We start from the raw sequence: 15,990 nt of genomic DNA, 5'->3' as shown, positions 1-15,990 counted from the left end.
AGCAATGAGTGAATATATAAAGGAGAATTTACAGAAGGGGTTTATCCGTCCATCTTCTTCCCCGGCCGGTGCGGGATTCTTCTTCGTTAAGAAGAAAGATGGAGGACTACGCCCCTGTATTGATTATCGGGGTTTAAATTACATCACGATTAAAAACAGCTACCCGTTACCTCTTATCACAGAGCTGTTTGACAGAGTCAGAGGTGCCTCCATCTTCACGAAACTGGATCTTCGCGGGGCTTACAATCTTATCAGGATTCGAAGTGGCGACGAGTGGAAAACCGCCTTCAATACTCGTGATGGCCACTACGAATATCTAGTGATGCCCTTCGGTTTGAGTAATGCCCCGGCTGTGTTTCAAAACTTTGTCAACGAAGTATTCAGAGATCTCTTGTATAAGTGTGTGGTAGTTTACCTCGATGACATCTTGATATTCTCCCGTGATTTAGTTTCTCATCGCCAACAGGTAAAAGAGGTTCTTCGACGTCTTCAACAGAATCATCTGTATGGCAAACTATCTAAATGCATGTTTGAAGCTTCTTCAATATCTTTCCTGGGATACATCATTTCCGGAACAGACCTTCAAATTAGAAGCCATAGAGAACTGGTCTCTTCCAACAACACTCAAGTCAGTTCAACGTTTTATTGGCTTCGCTAACTACTACAGGAAGTTTATTAAGGGCTTTTCCACATTAATAGCCCCAATTACCTGCCTTACTCGAAAAAGGGGGAAATCCTTCCCAATGGTCTGATGAAGCACTGTCTGCTTTTCATAAAATAAAACAGGCTTTTATTTCAGCTCCCGTGTTACAACAGCCAGATGTCAATAAGGCCTTCATCTTGGTAGTAGACGCCTTAATGGTTGGTGTGGGCACAATCCTGTCCCAGGTGGGCGTTGATGGTAAGACTCACCCTTGCGGGTTTTTCTCTCGTAGATTCTTGCCCGCAGAAATGAACTATACCATCGGTGACCAGGAGCTGTTGGCAATCAAATTGGCCCTTGAAGAATGGAGGTATCTGCTGGAGGGTGCGAGATTCCCTATTACTATCTACACGGATCACAAGAACCTCCTTTACTTGAAGGCAGCGCAGTGCCTGAATCCCCGACAAGCAAGGTGGGCCCTATTTTTTTCTCGTTCTGACTTTAAGTTAATGTTTAGACCTGGTTCACAAAATGTTAAGGCAGATGCATTATCTCGCTCTATGTGTTCAACTGAGGAATCATCAGAACAAGCTGCTCGACCCGTATTAAATCCTGTGGTATTCGCAGCTATAGGGGTGTCCCAAGTTCCACCTCCAGGCAAGATGTTTGTCTCTCCTGAGCTTCGTCCAAATCTTCTGTCCTGGGCTCATACGTCTAAATTTACCGGTCACCCTGGAGTCCTAAAAACTTTCAAGTTCCTATCCCAAAATTATTGGTGGCCTCATATGAAAGTAGATGTTCAAGAATTCATAGCTTCATGTCCCAAATGTGCTCAGCACAAAGTTCCTCGTCAGGCTCCCGCAGGTCAATTGCTACCAAATTCCATTCCCAAGCGCCCCTGGTCTCATTTATCAATGGATTTTATTTCAGATCTTCCTCCCTCTAATGGGTATGATACCATCTGGGTAGTGGTCGATAGGTTTTCAAAAATGGCACATTTCATTCCACTCATGGGGTTACCCTCTGCTCCAAAGCTGGCACAGTTATTTCTTCGTGAAATCTTTAGGTTACATGGACTTCCAACAGAAATAATATCTGACCATGGTGTACAGTTTGTGGCAAAGTTTTGGAGGGCTCTGTGTTCTGCGCTGCAGGATAAACTTAAGTTCTCTACGGCCTATCACCCTCAAACAAATGGGCAGACGGAGAGGGTAAATCAAGAGCTTGAGACCTATCTAAGACTGTATATTTCCTCTTCACAGGATGACTGGGTAGATTTATTTCCTTGGGCGGAGTTTGCTCATAATTTCCGTTATCATACTTCTACAGATACAACTCCTTTTTTCGCAGTTTATGGTCAACATCCTAGAGTACCGGATTTTCAAGATTTACCCGTCATAGACGTGCCTGCGGCTGCTTCTGCTTCTGCTCTTCAGCGGTTCTCTCAATATTGGAAGAAGATTCATCTATCTCTTAAAAAGGTTTCTCAATGGTATAAAATGTTTGCTGATCGAAAGAGACGAGCAGTCCTTAGTTTAAATACAGGCGACAAGGTCTGGTTATCTACTCGGAATCTCCGTCTCAGAGTTCCGTCAATGAAATTTGCTCCACGGTTTATTGGACCATTTCCAGTAGAAAGTGTTATTAATCCGGTGGCTTATAAATTAAAACTGCCTTCCTATTTGAAAGTTCCCAACTCATTCCATATTTCTCTCCTCAGACCACTAATTCTCAATCGTTTCCAGAGAGCGCTTCCAGTAGCTCCAAAGGTACAAACTCATCGGGGCGTGGAATACGAGGTGGAAAAGATCTTGGACTCTAGTCATCCCTATGGTCATTTGCAATACCTGATTGACTGGTCTGGATATGGTCCTGAAGAGAGGAGTTGGGTTAACGCCACGGATGTGCACGCTCCACGGTTGGTACTAGCCTTTCACAGACTCTTCCCTGACAAGCCTCGTGGGTGTTCGGTGCCCACCCATAAAGGAGGGGGTACTGACAGGAATCGGCGGTCAGCTGCGTCTCACCTGTGTTCCTGTTTCCAGCGTTTCCCTGTGGTTATCTTCAATGCTCCAGTTACCATCTCTACAGCTCTCCTGTTACTCCGGACTTCAGCTACATCCAGCTTCAAACCCATCAGCAGTAAGAGACTCTCCTCATGTGTTCTTTCTCATTACCTTACCTGTGCACTAATTGTCAGCATACCATCTGTGCAACTCAGCAGTAATAACATCTACTTGCTTAGAGACTGTCTCCTGCTTTAGCCTAAGTGTGGCTATATGGACTTGTGCTTTACAGAGACTGTGAGTTTCTAATATATACCAGAGTTCTGCTTTCCAACCATTGTCAGTTTATCTCATCTTGTGTTATTCAGAGACTGTGTATTTTCAGATACTATTGGAGTTCTGTTATTTCTCCTGCATTCAATATTATACCATCTGCTTTGCATTAATAAACATCAGCGCTTATGCGCAGGACTTTCATATTGCCTCCCCACTTTGTACATCGCACCAACACTGACCCACTAGGGCCCCCGCCGGGGACAGACAAAACCAGAGACCTGACAGAATAAATATATCTATATCTATCTATATCTATATATATCTATATATCTATATCTATATATATATATATATATATATAAAACCTCCGGCTTCTCGCACCCTATTACATTAACCCCCGGGGGCTAGATTTACTGAGCAGTGGCATTTGCAAAGTTTTCACCCCAAAATGTAAAGCAGCAGTAATATTACATGCAAAATATGCCTGGTTTTGTATCTAATATTCTTGCCGTTTTAAATTTTGGGGTCAAAGCTGCCGAGAAACTGCAGCTTGCAAAAATCACGCTTAGTAAATATATCCCAAAGTGACTTGTCATCTAAAAGTTCTTGTAGTTCAACCATTTGACTCTGCAGACCAATGTGCCTACAGTACAGTATGTGCTCTGACTCACAGACCGGTTACCTGAATGCTTGGTGTACGGTGTCACTGTTTGAGGTTGCTAGGTCTTCAGTTTACAATTACTAGGGGAACGCAATGTCAGACAAAAGATTCAGAAACTTGAAGACAAAATTTGTCTATGCAGCGAAAGGGGAAAAGATTTTTTTTTTTTTTGTTAACAGCTTTTAAATACTTACAAAACAATATATTTCACTTGTATTTCATGTACTAGGTTATTGTGCCTAACCTTCAGGTATGTGTGTTTTTCTGAAATAATGAATTTTTGCCTGTGTTTGAGTGTATATAAATTTAATTCTGTAGTAGTCTTAACTAATCAGTTTTATGTTTGTTTTTTTTATTTATTTTATTTATATGGCTTCCCAATTATGTTTTTCTTTTGGACATTTTATTTACAGTGTTTTGATTTTAATCCCATTTTTTTTTTCCGGCAGGAAATCCAAAACGTGTTATGCAAATGAGAGAAGAAAGTCTTTTTGTTTGGCTGGTAAATACAGAGTCAATTCATGTGTTTATAGTTCTCGCATATTCCCAGAAGATGTAACGTTCCCCCGACTAGGGATTTCCTTACCTGTTGCATCTGTCTGCATTTGTCATGCTAGCTTGTTTTGGCCGCTCGTTTAGGAGTAATCGGAATGAAAATAACATTACCAGTTTTAGCACTTTACTTCTGCTGTTTGATATCATATTTGTTTGTTTGTTTTTGTTTGGCTTATTAGTTGTGTTTTACCATGCATTTATTATATTCCATTTTAAAACCTCTGTTTATTTTTGTGTTACATTATCCTCATGCCTTGCTATGTTTCTTCTACTGTTTAGAGATCATCATTTCACTGCATAAAAAATGAAATCATACTCAGAACTGTGATTAGGAAGAATGGGTCCTGATGTTCCTTTACTAAACGATTACAAGCAAGAATTTTTTTGGAAGCGCTTTCCCCAAACCGTTCTTGGTGGTCCCCGATTCAAATTGGGCTACAGCGCCCCTCCTTACATATACATCAATCAAGTAATCTTATTTCTGACGCCATGGGTCTTAGGCGGTGTGGGCACAGTGCTGAGCGAAGTAAAAATCTTAGAAGACTATTATGCAGCCACAGTCTCTGGAGGATTAATGCTCATTGCTTCCTTTATCATTCAACTTCTAAATCAATATGCCCGGAGGAAAACCTCTACCATAGAGAGGCTGCAGAACCAAAACACCCTCACAGATGAAGATGATTTTGACTTTTCAGGCTGCCTGGGCTCAGAAACTGTGAAATTTATAATACCAGGCAAGAAGTTTATAGCAAACACAATATTTCATTCCATCCTTGCTGGGATTTTGTGTGGTCTGGGGACATGGTACTTGTTACCATACAGAATAGACTTGCTGTATGGCAACATAGGAGGAACAGTTATGATCTTCATATTCGGCTGGGTAACAATCTGTATAGGAGAATATTCTTTAATTGTCAACTCGGCCACGGAGACTGCCACCTTCCACGCTCAAGACACGTATGAAATTACAGCTCTTCTGAGGCCTATCTATATATTTGCGTTCATCGGTGTTGATATTGCACACAGGTAAACTTTAGTTATTTGTGTGCGTTTCATTTGATGTTCACTTTCTTTACCTGTTTTTCATATAGTAGGTTGCATTGAAGAAATATAGAGGTCTCACAGACCACATATGCTTTTTGGATCCTTATGAATAAGACAACATTGGTGGCATATACAGTATAATACAGCTGTGGGTTCTTAGTCCAGTTAAGGTGTTCTTGTTTCCTGCTTATAGTCAAGATACCGGTTGTATGATATCATACTTCGCTTCATCCGCATGGCTGAAAGAAAATGAAAAGCAACGTTGTTGTCGTAACCTTAAATATATACTCTGACCATTTATTTATTATTTATTACCAGTAATTTATATAGTGCGCACACATTCCGCAGCGCTTTACAGAGAATATTTGGCCATTCACATCAGTCCCTGCCCCATTCAAGCTTACAATCTATATTCCCTATCACATGTACACACATTCACGCTAGGGTTAATTTTTGTTGGGAGCCAATTAACCTACCAGTATATTTTTGGATTGTGGGAGGAAACCGGAGTACTCGGAGGAAACCCACGCAAGTACGGGGAGAATATACACAGTGATCGCGCTAAGCCCAAAAAAAAGTGGGTCCCAGGGACCCCTCACTTTTAAAAATTGGGGTCCTATCTGTCCTTTTCTGGGTCCCATCGGAATGAAGGTTCATATTAATCTTATTAATTATTCAAATATAAAAACAGACTTGATTTGGACACTACAAAAGTATTGCGAGGGGGAGGAGGGGGTGACAATGCTGCTGGGCTGTGTAGCATGCAGGACACTGCACCAAAGCTGTAAGTAGACATTTTGGTGTCCTTTCGCCGAAACTGAATTGGTTCTCCCCCACCTACAATGTGTAGAATTGACAGTGCGCGCCTAAGGTGCGCAGCAAAAATTTAGGTTCATGTTTTCGTGGAGAAGGGGCATGGACACATCATAGTAGTGCCGCTTGTACACACTGCACCAGGTAGGACCTCCCATACATGTTATACACATTGCGCCAGGTAGAGCACGTTACAAACATTGCGCCAGGTAGAGCACGTTACACACATTGCGTCAGGTAGAGCACGTTACACACATTGCGCCAGGTAGAGCACGTTACAAACATTGCGCCAGGTAGAGCACGTTACACACATTGCGTCAGGTAGAGCACGTTACACACATTGCGCCAGGTAGAGCACGTTACACACATTGCGCCAGGTAGAGCACGTTACACACATTGCGCCAGGTAGAGCACGTTACACACATTGCGCCAGGCAGAGCACGTTACACACATTGCGCCAGGTAGAGCACGTTACACACATTGCGCCAGGCAGAGCACGTTACACACATTGCGCCAGGTAGAGCACGTTACACACATTGCGCCAGGCAGAGCACGTTACACACATTGCGCCAGGTAGAGCACGTTACACACATTGCGCCAGGCAGAGCACGTTACACCTATTGCGCCAGGTAGAGAAAGTTACAAACATTGCGCCAGGTAGAGCACGTTACAAAAATTGCGACAGGTAGAGCACGTTACAAACATTGCGCCAGGTAGAGCACATTATACAGATTGCGCCAGGTAGAGCACTTATACAAAATAATCCATCTTTCTGGAGATATGAGGTAGTAATGTACATTGATAATATGCTAATGCCATCATTCAATACAGTATGACTAAAATAACATAAAGAAAACAACTTAGATTTCTAGATGACCAGTATTATGTTACATCAGTGATAGTTACGGTAAAGACACTACAACAGCAATGTTTGCAGGAACACAGTGCAATGTATAGGGATTTCATTTGTCACACAACACGTATTCTGCTCTCTCAGAACAACTTTAGCTAAGGCCACATAACAAGGAGGAGGCCATGACCACAGAGCACACTGTCAGTCACAGCAGTCGCGCAGCCAGGAGGACGCTATGAACGGTGCAGACCCCTCCAGGGAACCTGCACACAAACTTTGGAGGGAGGCACTGAGAGAGGGAACCTATGGGCAGGCAGAGGCTCGGCTGTCCCTGCATTACAGGACATCAGCCTCCGGATTTTTGTCTGGGCACAATAGCACATCCTCCAGCATCCTCCATCTGTCACCTGTAGTGCAGGTTCGGGCCAGGTGAAGCTGGGTCTCGCAGAGGAGCGGGTGCGCGGTGGTGTACGGGAGAAGCCTGAGACTACACTGCTGTGCCGCCTCCCGCTGGCTGGTGCTGACCCAGCGCTGTGCTCTCCTCTTACCTTCAGCAGACCTCCTTCTTTCCATCCCCCTGACTTTACGGCGCCATGGAATACTGGGCAGACGCCGCTCACACTGGGACCCGCTGGTGCTCAGACCGGGCTGCCACGGGAGGAGCGCTGATAGACGCCACTGCCCGTTACCATGGAAACGTCATGACCAGAGTGGTTGGATTTTATCAAGAATATGCAGAAACTTTTAGGGGGAAATACATCTGCCGGAATGGCGTGGGAACGCTTAACGTCGGCTCATTGCAGTCATGTCGTTGCTTGTTTTACCTACCAACCCAAAGGGGTTTGCAGTAAAATAAGGGATGTTGCGCTGCCTTAATTATTTGGATTACCCCATAAGTATCCTATATAATAAAATGTTAAAGCTGCTCCTCGCCTCTATGGGGGTTTTGCACACTGGCGGTCACTAGATGGCACCTGACGGCAGACTTCCTGTAATTCATACTGAATTATTTTGTAGAATAGGGAAGGAAATATTATTATTATTATTATTATTATTATGAATACTTTTCAAACAAAAACAACTTTTCTCTTACGTCCTAGTGGATACTGGGGTCTTGTACTTTAGTACAATGGGGGTATAGATCAGGTCCACTGGAGCCTGTCACTTTAAAACTTTTAGTATGTGTGTGCTGGCCCCTCCCCTCTATGCCCCTCCTACTAGACTCAGTTTAGAAAAATGTGCCCAAGGAGCTGTGTGCACTTCTCTGGAGCTCCAGAGATTTTTTTCTTTAAATTTAATTTAGTTTTTGTTTTCAGGTAGCTCTGCTTGGCAGACAGACTACCTGCTTCATGGGACTTAGAGGGGGGACCGAACCAACCTTCTGAGGGTTAATGGTTCGTAATCCCAGCTGACAGGACACTGAGCTCCTGAGGTGCTAATCACTCATCATCAGTATGTGTGCCTACGCCAGCAGCTAGCCACCACCCTCCAACAGATGCCGAAGACCAGGTACATTGAGTGTTACACCGGGGCCCGGTTAGCGGATCCCCGGGGCAGTTTGGCGGCATGTCACGCGGCGGTCACGGGTCTGGAGCTGCGGTGCCAGCCACGGACGAAACTGTGTCCGGGCTATTAGCCCCGCAGTGCTCACTGTCATCGAAGGCTTTGTGTGGACTGTTGAAGACATTTCTGCTGTGTTTTACACTTGTGGCCAGTTTAATTCTTGTGAGGGACATCACGCCATTGCAAGGGGCGGGGCTTCCCGGAGCGGAACCAGCGGCGGGAAGGCGCCATTTTCCGCTTCTGCGGATCATCAAGGCTGCATGCACGCTGCTCCTCCAGGACCCACGCTGTTACAGACTGTTTAAACTGGTACCAGTGGGTTATAGTCAGAGGGGAGCACGCCAGCGGTAGCGCCGCTGCACTGATATTGCATACACTTATTTTCACACATTGTGCTGCTGTGTTCTGTGTGCTGGGTCCGCAACATAGTGTCACTCCAAGGGCTCTCTAGGGTCTGTGTGGGGTGTTGGACAAGGGGGCTGCACTGTGGTTTTCCTGCATAATGTCTGTAGATGCTGCTTGTAATTCTACCCCGTCTTCAGCGGGGTCACTCATGTGTGAGCAATGAGAACATTCTTTATCTCCTCAAGGGCCCAGCTCATAAGCATCTGACTGGTTAGATAGATTTAAGAGCATGATTCAAAATGTAAATTCTGAACTAGCTGCAGCTAAAAGAGAGAGACAGGTGTTGAAACACTCCATTGATTGTGTGACTATGGCAGAAGATTCCAGGAAAGCTACTCAGCCCCTCTAGTGGCTTCCCATAAACGCTCACTGCCACAGGTTTTCCAGTCTTATTCTGACTCTGATCAGCCAGATGTGGATTATGATGATATGGACGAGGACAGCTCTCTGTCCCCTGGGGTGGAGGCTCTAATTTTTGCTGTAAGGGAGGTCCTCCACATACCAGATAAGGAGGCGGAACCAGATCAGGAGTTATAGTTTAATGTTAGACCCAGGAGTTCAGCTACCTTTCCAGTGTCTAAAGAGTTAAACTCCCTGGCCAGGGAGGCCTGGTTAAACCCTGATAAAAAATGTAAGATTCCTCAGAGGTTTTTATCTACCTTTCCCCTTCCAGCTGAGGATAGGAAGGTCTGGGAAAAAACCCTGTTGGTCAATACATCTGTATCCAGACTGTCTAAGAAATTGGTACTACCCGTCCCCAGGGCCGTATCCCTGAAGGAGCCAGCTGACCGTAAAATTGAGATGCTCAAGACAATTTATATGGCGGCAGGTGCAGCACAGCACCCCATAATAGTTTGTGGGTGGATCTCCAGGGCTGTGGTAAAGTGGTCTGATAATGTTATTGATGGTTTAGACTCTCTACCCCGGGATATGGTCGTTACTCTGTTGCAACATATACAGGATGTTGCAAATTTTATGCGCAAAGCTATTAAGGAGTTGTGTTAGATAAATGGCCGCACTACTGCTATGGCTGTCTCAGAATGCAGAGCTCTGTGGTTACGTCAGTGGGCGGCGGACGCTGATTCCAAAGAGGGTGTAGAAAATCTTCCCTTTACAGGTTATGCCTTGTTTGGAGACAAATTAAATAAGTGGATCTCCCAAGTAACGGCGGGTAAGTCTACCTATCTGCCGTCGGCTGCGCCACCTGCTAGACGTTCTTACACCAGACCCTCCATGCAGTCTTTTCATGTGGCAAGGTTCAGAGGCAGAGGTCGAGGGGTCTCCACCACTTCCAGAGGAGCTCGTGGTAAGTCCCGTAAACCTGCACCTGTCGTCTCCCTGGACCAGACCACTGGATTCCCTGCCGCTAAGCCTTCCACGTGAAGGTTGGCCCCAGCAGCAAGGCGACTTTCAGGTAGGTGCTCGCCTTCAACGTTTTGCCCACGCGTGGGCGGAGTCCTGCCGGGATCCTTGGGTGAGGGACCTCGTTTCCCATGGATACCGGCTGGAATTTCCAACACTCCCTTCTCTCAGGTTTTTCAAGTCGGGCTTACCAGCTTTACCGCAGCAAAAGTTGCCCTTACAAGGGGCTATTCAAAAACTTTTGCAGACAGGGGTGGTAGTTCCTGTACCTCCTCCAATACACAACAGGGGTTTTTACTCCAGTCTTTTTGTCGTTCCCAAGCCAGACGGTTCGGTGCATCCCATTTTGAATCTGAAGTCTCTCAACTCGTATGTGCGGGTGTTCAAATTCAAGGTGGAGTCTCTGAGGGCGGTGGTATCCGCTTTGGAGGAGAGGGAGTTTCTGGTGTCTCTGGATGTCAGGGATGCTTATTTACACATTCCCATGTGGCCCCCTCATCAAGCTTACCTCAGGTACACCATCTTGGACGACCATTTCCAGTTTCAGGCCTTACCCTTTGGATTATCCACAGCTCCGATGTTCTTCACTGAGGTCATGGCGGAGGTGATGCTGCAGCTGCGCATGATGAGTGTGAACATAGGCCCTATTTGGACGATCTCCTAATAAGGGCTGTGTCCAGGGAGCATCTACTTCACAGCATTGACCTGACTACTCGCCTACTCACGAATCATGGGTGTATCCTAAATTTTCAGAAATCTCACCTGGAACCGACCCAACATCTTCAGTTCCTGGGAATGATACTGTATCTCAAAAGGTGTTTCTCCTGATGGATATGGTCTTGACTATCCAGGCTATGGTCCGCTCGGTACTCAGTCCTCGCAGGGTGTCTATACATCTTTGCATGAAATTACTGGGCAAGATGGTGGCTGCTTACAAGGTAATTCAATACGGCAGGTTTCATGCCTGCCCGTTTCAGCTGGATCTGCTGGACAAATGGTCGAGTTCTCACCTGCATATGAATCGGGAAGTGACCCTATCTCCGAAAGCCCGGATTTCTCTATTATGATGGCTTCAAATTCCTCACCTGGTAGAGGGCAGAAGTTTCAATATCCACATGTGGATTCTACTGACAACGAATGCCAGCCTCCGGGGTTGGGGAGCGGTGACCCAAGGGGCCCAGTTCCAGGGGTTATGATCGGTTCAGGAATCGGCTTTACCGATAAACATCCTGGAACTCAGGGCGGTTTACAGTGCTTTTCTACAAGCCTCCCATGTCCTGAAGGGTCAGGCAATCCAGGTTCAATCGGACAACGCCACAGCGGAGTGTAGGAGGAGCATAGAGGGAAGGAGCTATCACACACATACACACGCTAAAAGTTTTAAAGTGCCAGGCTCCAGTGGACCCGATCTAGACTCCCATGGTACTAAAGTACAAGACCCCAGTATCCACTACGGACTAGGAGAAAAGGAATTACCGGTAGGTATCAAATTCCTATTTTCTAAACTGTTGCTTATATTAGAAACTGTGTTTTATGTGGGGATGGCACATATTTCAGCTTGACTTTGCTTCCAGTGCATTCTCACATGTATGTACTGTATGTATGTATGTATGTATGTATGTATGTACATTTTGGAATCCATTTTACTATGCTTTAAATGTACCTCTCTTTCTGTGTAGGTTTGTCACGACTGTGCCAGCTTTACTTTGGGCTAACAAAGTCTTGCATGTGTTATTTCTGTTTCTGCCCTTTCTGTGGGCTTTGGGCATCTTACCACCTCTTGATGCACTAGTCCTTTGGGGAATGGAGCAGTTGCTGGAGTTTGTCTTGGGAGGATCACCAATGTCCAGTAATTTACGGTACCCTTTTTTTTGTTATCAGTTTATTTACTCTATTTAAAGCTGTGGCCCTCATTCCGAGTTGTTCGCTCGCTAGCTGCTTTTAGCAGCCGTGAAAACGCTAAGCCGCCGCCCTCTGGGAGTGTATCTTAGCTTAGCAGAAGTGCGAACGAAAGGATCGCAGCGCGGCTACAAAAAAAAGATTGTGCAGTTTCTGAGCAGCTCCAGACCTACTCCTACCTTGCGAACACTTCAAACTATTTAGTTCCTGTTTTGACGTCACGAACACGCCCTGCGTTCGGCCAGCCACGCCTGCGTTTCCCCAGGCACGCCTGCCTTTTTCTACACACTCCCCGAAAACGTTCAGTTTCCTCGCAGAAACGCCCACTTCATGTCAATCACTCTGCAGCCAGCAGTGCGACTGAAAAACGTTGCTAGACCTTGTGTGAAACTACTTCGGTTGTTGTGAAAGTACGTCCCGCATGCACATTGCGCCGCATGCACAGAAGTGCCGCTTTTTTGCCTGATCGCTGCGCAGCGACCGAAAACAGCTAGCGAACAACTCGGAATGACCACCATTATCCTATATCAGCCGAGCCATATAGGTTGTTCCATTTTTGAAAACTTACATGGATTGTCACCTTATTTTTAGTTATCATTCCCCTGTCTCTTTGTAGTACTTTGCTGTCACCTGAATTCTCTACCAGCGCATAGTATTCAAGAGAACTGTGCCGTAGATTCAAACTGTCAGCTACAGTATGCAATTTATAAGGCATCAAAGTGCAACATGGTGCCCCTAATTAAATAGGTTTGTCCAGTACTGTGCAACCGCTTCACGGTCATTTGGGAAGTTGTACCAGGATGATAAACTTGTGCAGACATAAAGCAGGTGTTTTCACACCAATTCAGGGATGATGGAAGCCTGCAGAGAAGTGGAAAAGCTTGCTTTATTTCTCTTACGTCCTAGAGGATGCTGGGGTCCACATTAGTACCATGGGGTATAGACAGGTCCCTTGGGAGCCGTGGGCACTTTAAGAGTTTGAGAGTGTGGGCTGGCTCCTCCCTCTATGCCACTCCCACCAGACTCAGTTTAGAAAATGTGCCCGGTGGAGTCGGTGACAGCTAGGGGAGCTCCTAAGGGCTTTTCTAGTTTTATTATTTTTTAAGAGCTGTTAGGTACAGGGAGGCTGCTGGCAACAGCCTCCCTGCTTCATGGGACTTTGGGGGAAGTAGGATCCAACCCTAGAGGTTAATGGTTCTCTATCTCTGCTGACAGGACACTGAGCTTCTGAGGGTGATGATCGCAAGCCCCCGAGGCGACCGCTCGCTCCTGCAGCACTGTCGCCACCCCCTAACAGAGCCTGAAGATGCGGCGGTGAGTATGACGTCGACGCCACGGGAAGCGGGGCGTCGGCGGGAATGGCGGCACAAGGTTGGGAACGCAGCTCTGAAGCTGGCTCCGGAGGGCTCAGAGGTACACTTTGTGTGGCGCTGTGAGTGGCCCCCTGTGCCAGCGCAATACCCTAACACTGGTCAACTAAGCTAACAGGGGATTACTACTGTTAGCAGCAAGCATACCTCAGGCCAGTATAAAATATTAAATGCGGGAAGACGCGCCATTACAGGGGGCGGGGCTTCTCGTCAGAGCGGATTCAGCACTCACCAGCTCCATTTTCTCCCTGCAGATCACACTACAGAGCCGCTGACAGGGAGCGCTGCCATCCACTAAACTCCAGTTATCCTCTGCGGTACCGGGGTGTTCTAGAAAGGGAGGGGGAGAGTGTTATTAACTGTTTAGTCTATTAAGGTTACTCAATCAGCGCCAGGCATGTATTATAATAACTGCCTACTGGGGCACTGTGTGCTGGCTCCTTATACTCTGTGTCTCTCTGAAGGTACTTTGGGGGAAACTGTGTCTGACATTTTCCTGTGTGTGTGTGTATATGTGTATGTGTATATATGTGTATGTGTATATATCTCACATCACCATGTCTAGGGACTCTGTATCTGGTGCTAAGGAGTGTGTGTCTTCTCCAGAGGAGCCTATTCCATGTACTCAAGAATGCAATATACTGTCTCAGCCTTCTGAATCCGAACCCCCATGGGTGGCTTCTATTAAGGGAATGATATCCCAGATTTCATCTAGGATAGCTCATAATGAGACTGAAACACAGGTTTTGAAAAGATCTGTAGAGGTTTTGTCGTATTCTGCTCCCTCTACCTCATTCAAGACCCCTGATATATATCCTAAAAAGCGTGCTCTTTCCCAAATAATGCAAGCCGACAGGGATACCGATTCTGATACAGGAGACGGTGAGGGGGATATACTTGGGGGTGAGGCATCCCTTGCTTAGGGGGTGCAACTCATGATTGAGGCCATTAGGGTCATTTTACATATTTCTGAGAAAGTACCTGAGCAGGTTGAGGAGGCTTACTTTACTGACAATAAGAAGTCCTCCATTAACTTCCCTGCATCCAAGGAACTAAACGCATTGTTTGAAAAGTACTGGGAAAATCCGGAGAAAAAATTCCAGATCCCTAAAAGGGTTCTCATTGCTTTTCCTTTCCCTGAGGAGGATAGAAAAAAGTGGGAAAACCCGCCGGTAGTAGACGGTACTGTTTCTAGGTTGTCTAAGAAAGTGGTTTAACCTGTCCCTGGTTCCACCGCTTTAAGAGTCGACCGACCGCAAGATTGAGACTACACTGAAATCATTATACACAGCAAATGGCGTAGCTTTAAGACCCACTATTGCTTGTGCACGGATTTCTAAAGCCATAGTAAAGTGGTCAGGCACCTTACTAGAGGAGTTAGATTCTATGGATAGAAATGACATTGAATTGTTTTTACGTCACATACAGGATTTTTACGTCACATACAGGATTCTGCAGGTTTCATGGTGGAAGCCATGAAAGACCTTGGACATCTGAATGCAAGGGCTTCTTCCATGGCTGTCTCGGCACGCAGAGGACTCTGGCTGCGCCAATGGTCTGCAGATGCGGAGTCCAAGAAGAGTGTGGAGGTCAGGCTCTGTTTGGGGAAGTGTTAGATGTGTGGATCTCCACGGCAACTGCGGGTTAGTCAAGTTTTCTTCCCTCTGCTACACCACCGACTAGGAAATCATATTCTACGTCTGCGATGCAGTCCTTTTGGACAGCTAAAGTTAAAAAGTCCAAATTCCCGTCCACTTTCTTTAGAGGTGGTCGGGTGAAATCCTGAAAACCTGCACCCGCAGGTTCCCAGAAACAGAAACCTGGTTCTGTTTCCTCAAAATCCTCGGCATGACGGTGGACATCCCAGCCTGGGCAGGTGGGAGTAAGACTAAGAAATTTCAGTCATGTCTGGGCGTCCTCATGCCTGGATCCCTGGGTACAAGGTATTGATACCCAGGGGTACAGACTGGAGTTTTAAGAACTCCCACCTCACAGATTCTTCAAATCAGGCTTGCCAGCTTTGCTGACAGAAAGTGCTATCCTACAGGAAGCCATTCAAAAATTGCTTAGGTCAAATGTCATTGTTCCAGTTCCACCTCTCCAACAACACAAGGGTTATTACTGAAACCTGTTTGTGGTGCCGAAACCGGACGGTTCGTTAAGACCGATATTAAACCTAAAGTCATTGAACCCCTACTTGAGGGAATTCAAATTCAAGATGGAATCTCTGAGAGCTGTAATCTCAGTTCTGGAGGAGGCGGAATTCCTGGTATCCTTGGATATCATGGATGCGTACCTTTACATCCCGATCTGGCCGCCTCACCAGGCTTATCTCAGATTTGCGCTGCTGGACTGTCACTATCAGTTCCAGGCACTGCCATTTGGCCTCTCCACAGCACCAAGAGTGTTCACCAAGGTAATGGCAGAAATGATGCTACTCCTCCGCAAGCAGGGTGTGAATATAATTCCTTATCTGGACGATCTACTAATAAAAGCATCTTCCAGGGAAAAGCTGTTACAGAGTATTGCTCTCTCCACTC

At 45.9% G+C, this 15,990-nt stretch overlaps 1 protein-coding gene across 2 annotated transcripts in view; it reads left to right on the top strand.

The window, feature by feature from the left end:
• The window catches only part of PCNX4 (pecanex 4), a 241,290-nt gene that overhangs the window by 29,448 nt on the left and 195,852 nt on the right, over positions 1-15,990 (top strand). Inside the window, exons 2-4 of one of the 2 annotated variants that reach the window (XM_063947761.1) lie at positions 4,036-4,088; positions 4,421-5,167; positions 11,861-12,040. In XM_063947761.1, the coding sequence (XP_063803831.1) occupies positions 4,479-5,167; positions 11,861-12,040 (869 nt within the window). In that variant the 5' untranslated portion in view covers positions 4,036-4,088; positions 4,421-4,478. The remainder of the gene's footprint in view (positions 1-4,035; positions 4,089-4,420; positions 5,168-11,860; positions 12,041-15,990) is intronic. The other variant, XM_063947762.1, reaches the window with a different exon arrangement.

Source organism: Pseudophryne corroboree, chromosome 12, assembly GCF_028390025.1.
Source record: "Pseudophryne corroboree isolate aPseCor3 chromosome 12, aPseCor3.hap2, whole genome shotgun sequence".
Lineage (NCBI taxonomy): Eukaryota > Metazoa > Chordata > Amphibia > Anura > Myobatrachidae > Pseudophryne > Pseudophryne corroboree.
The sequence above is the reverse complement of the archived record's forward strand: the minus strand, read 5'-3'. Positions and strand labels throughout refer to the sequence as shown.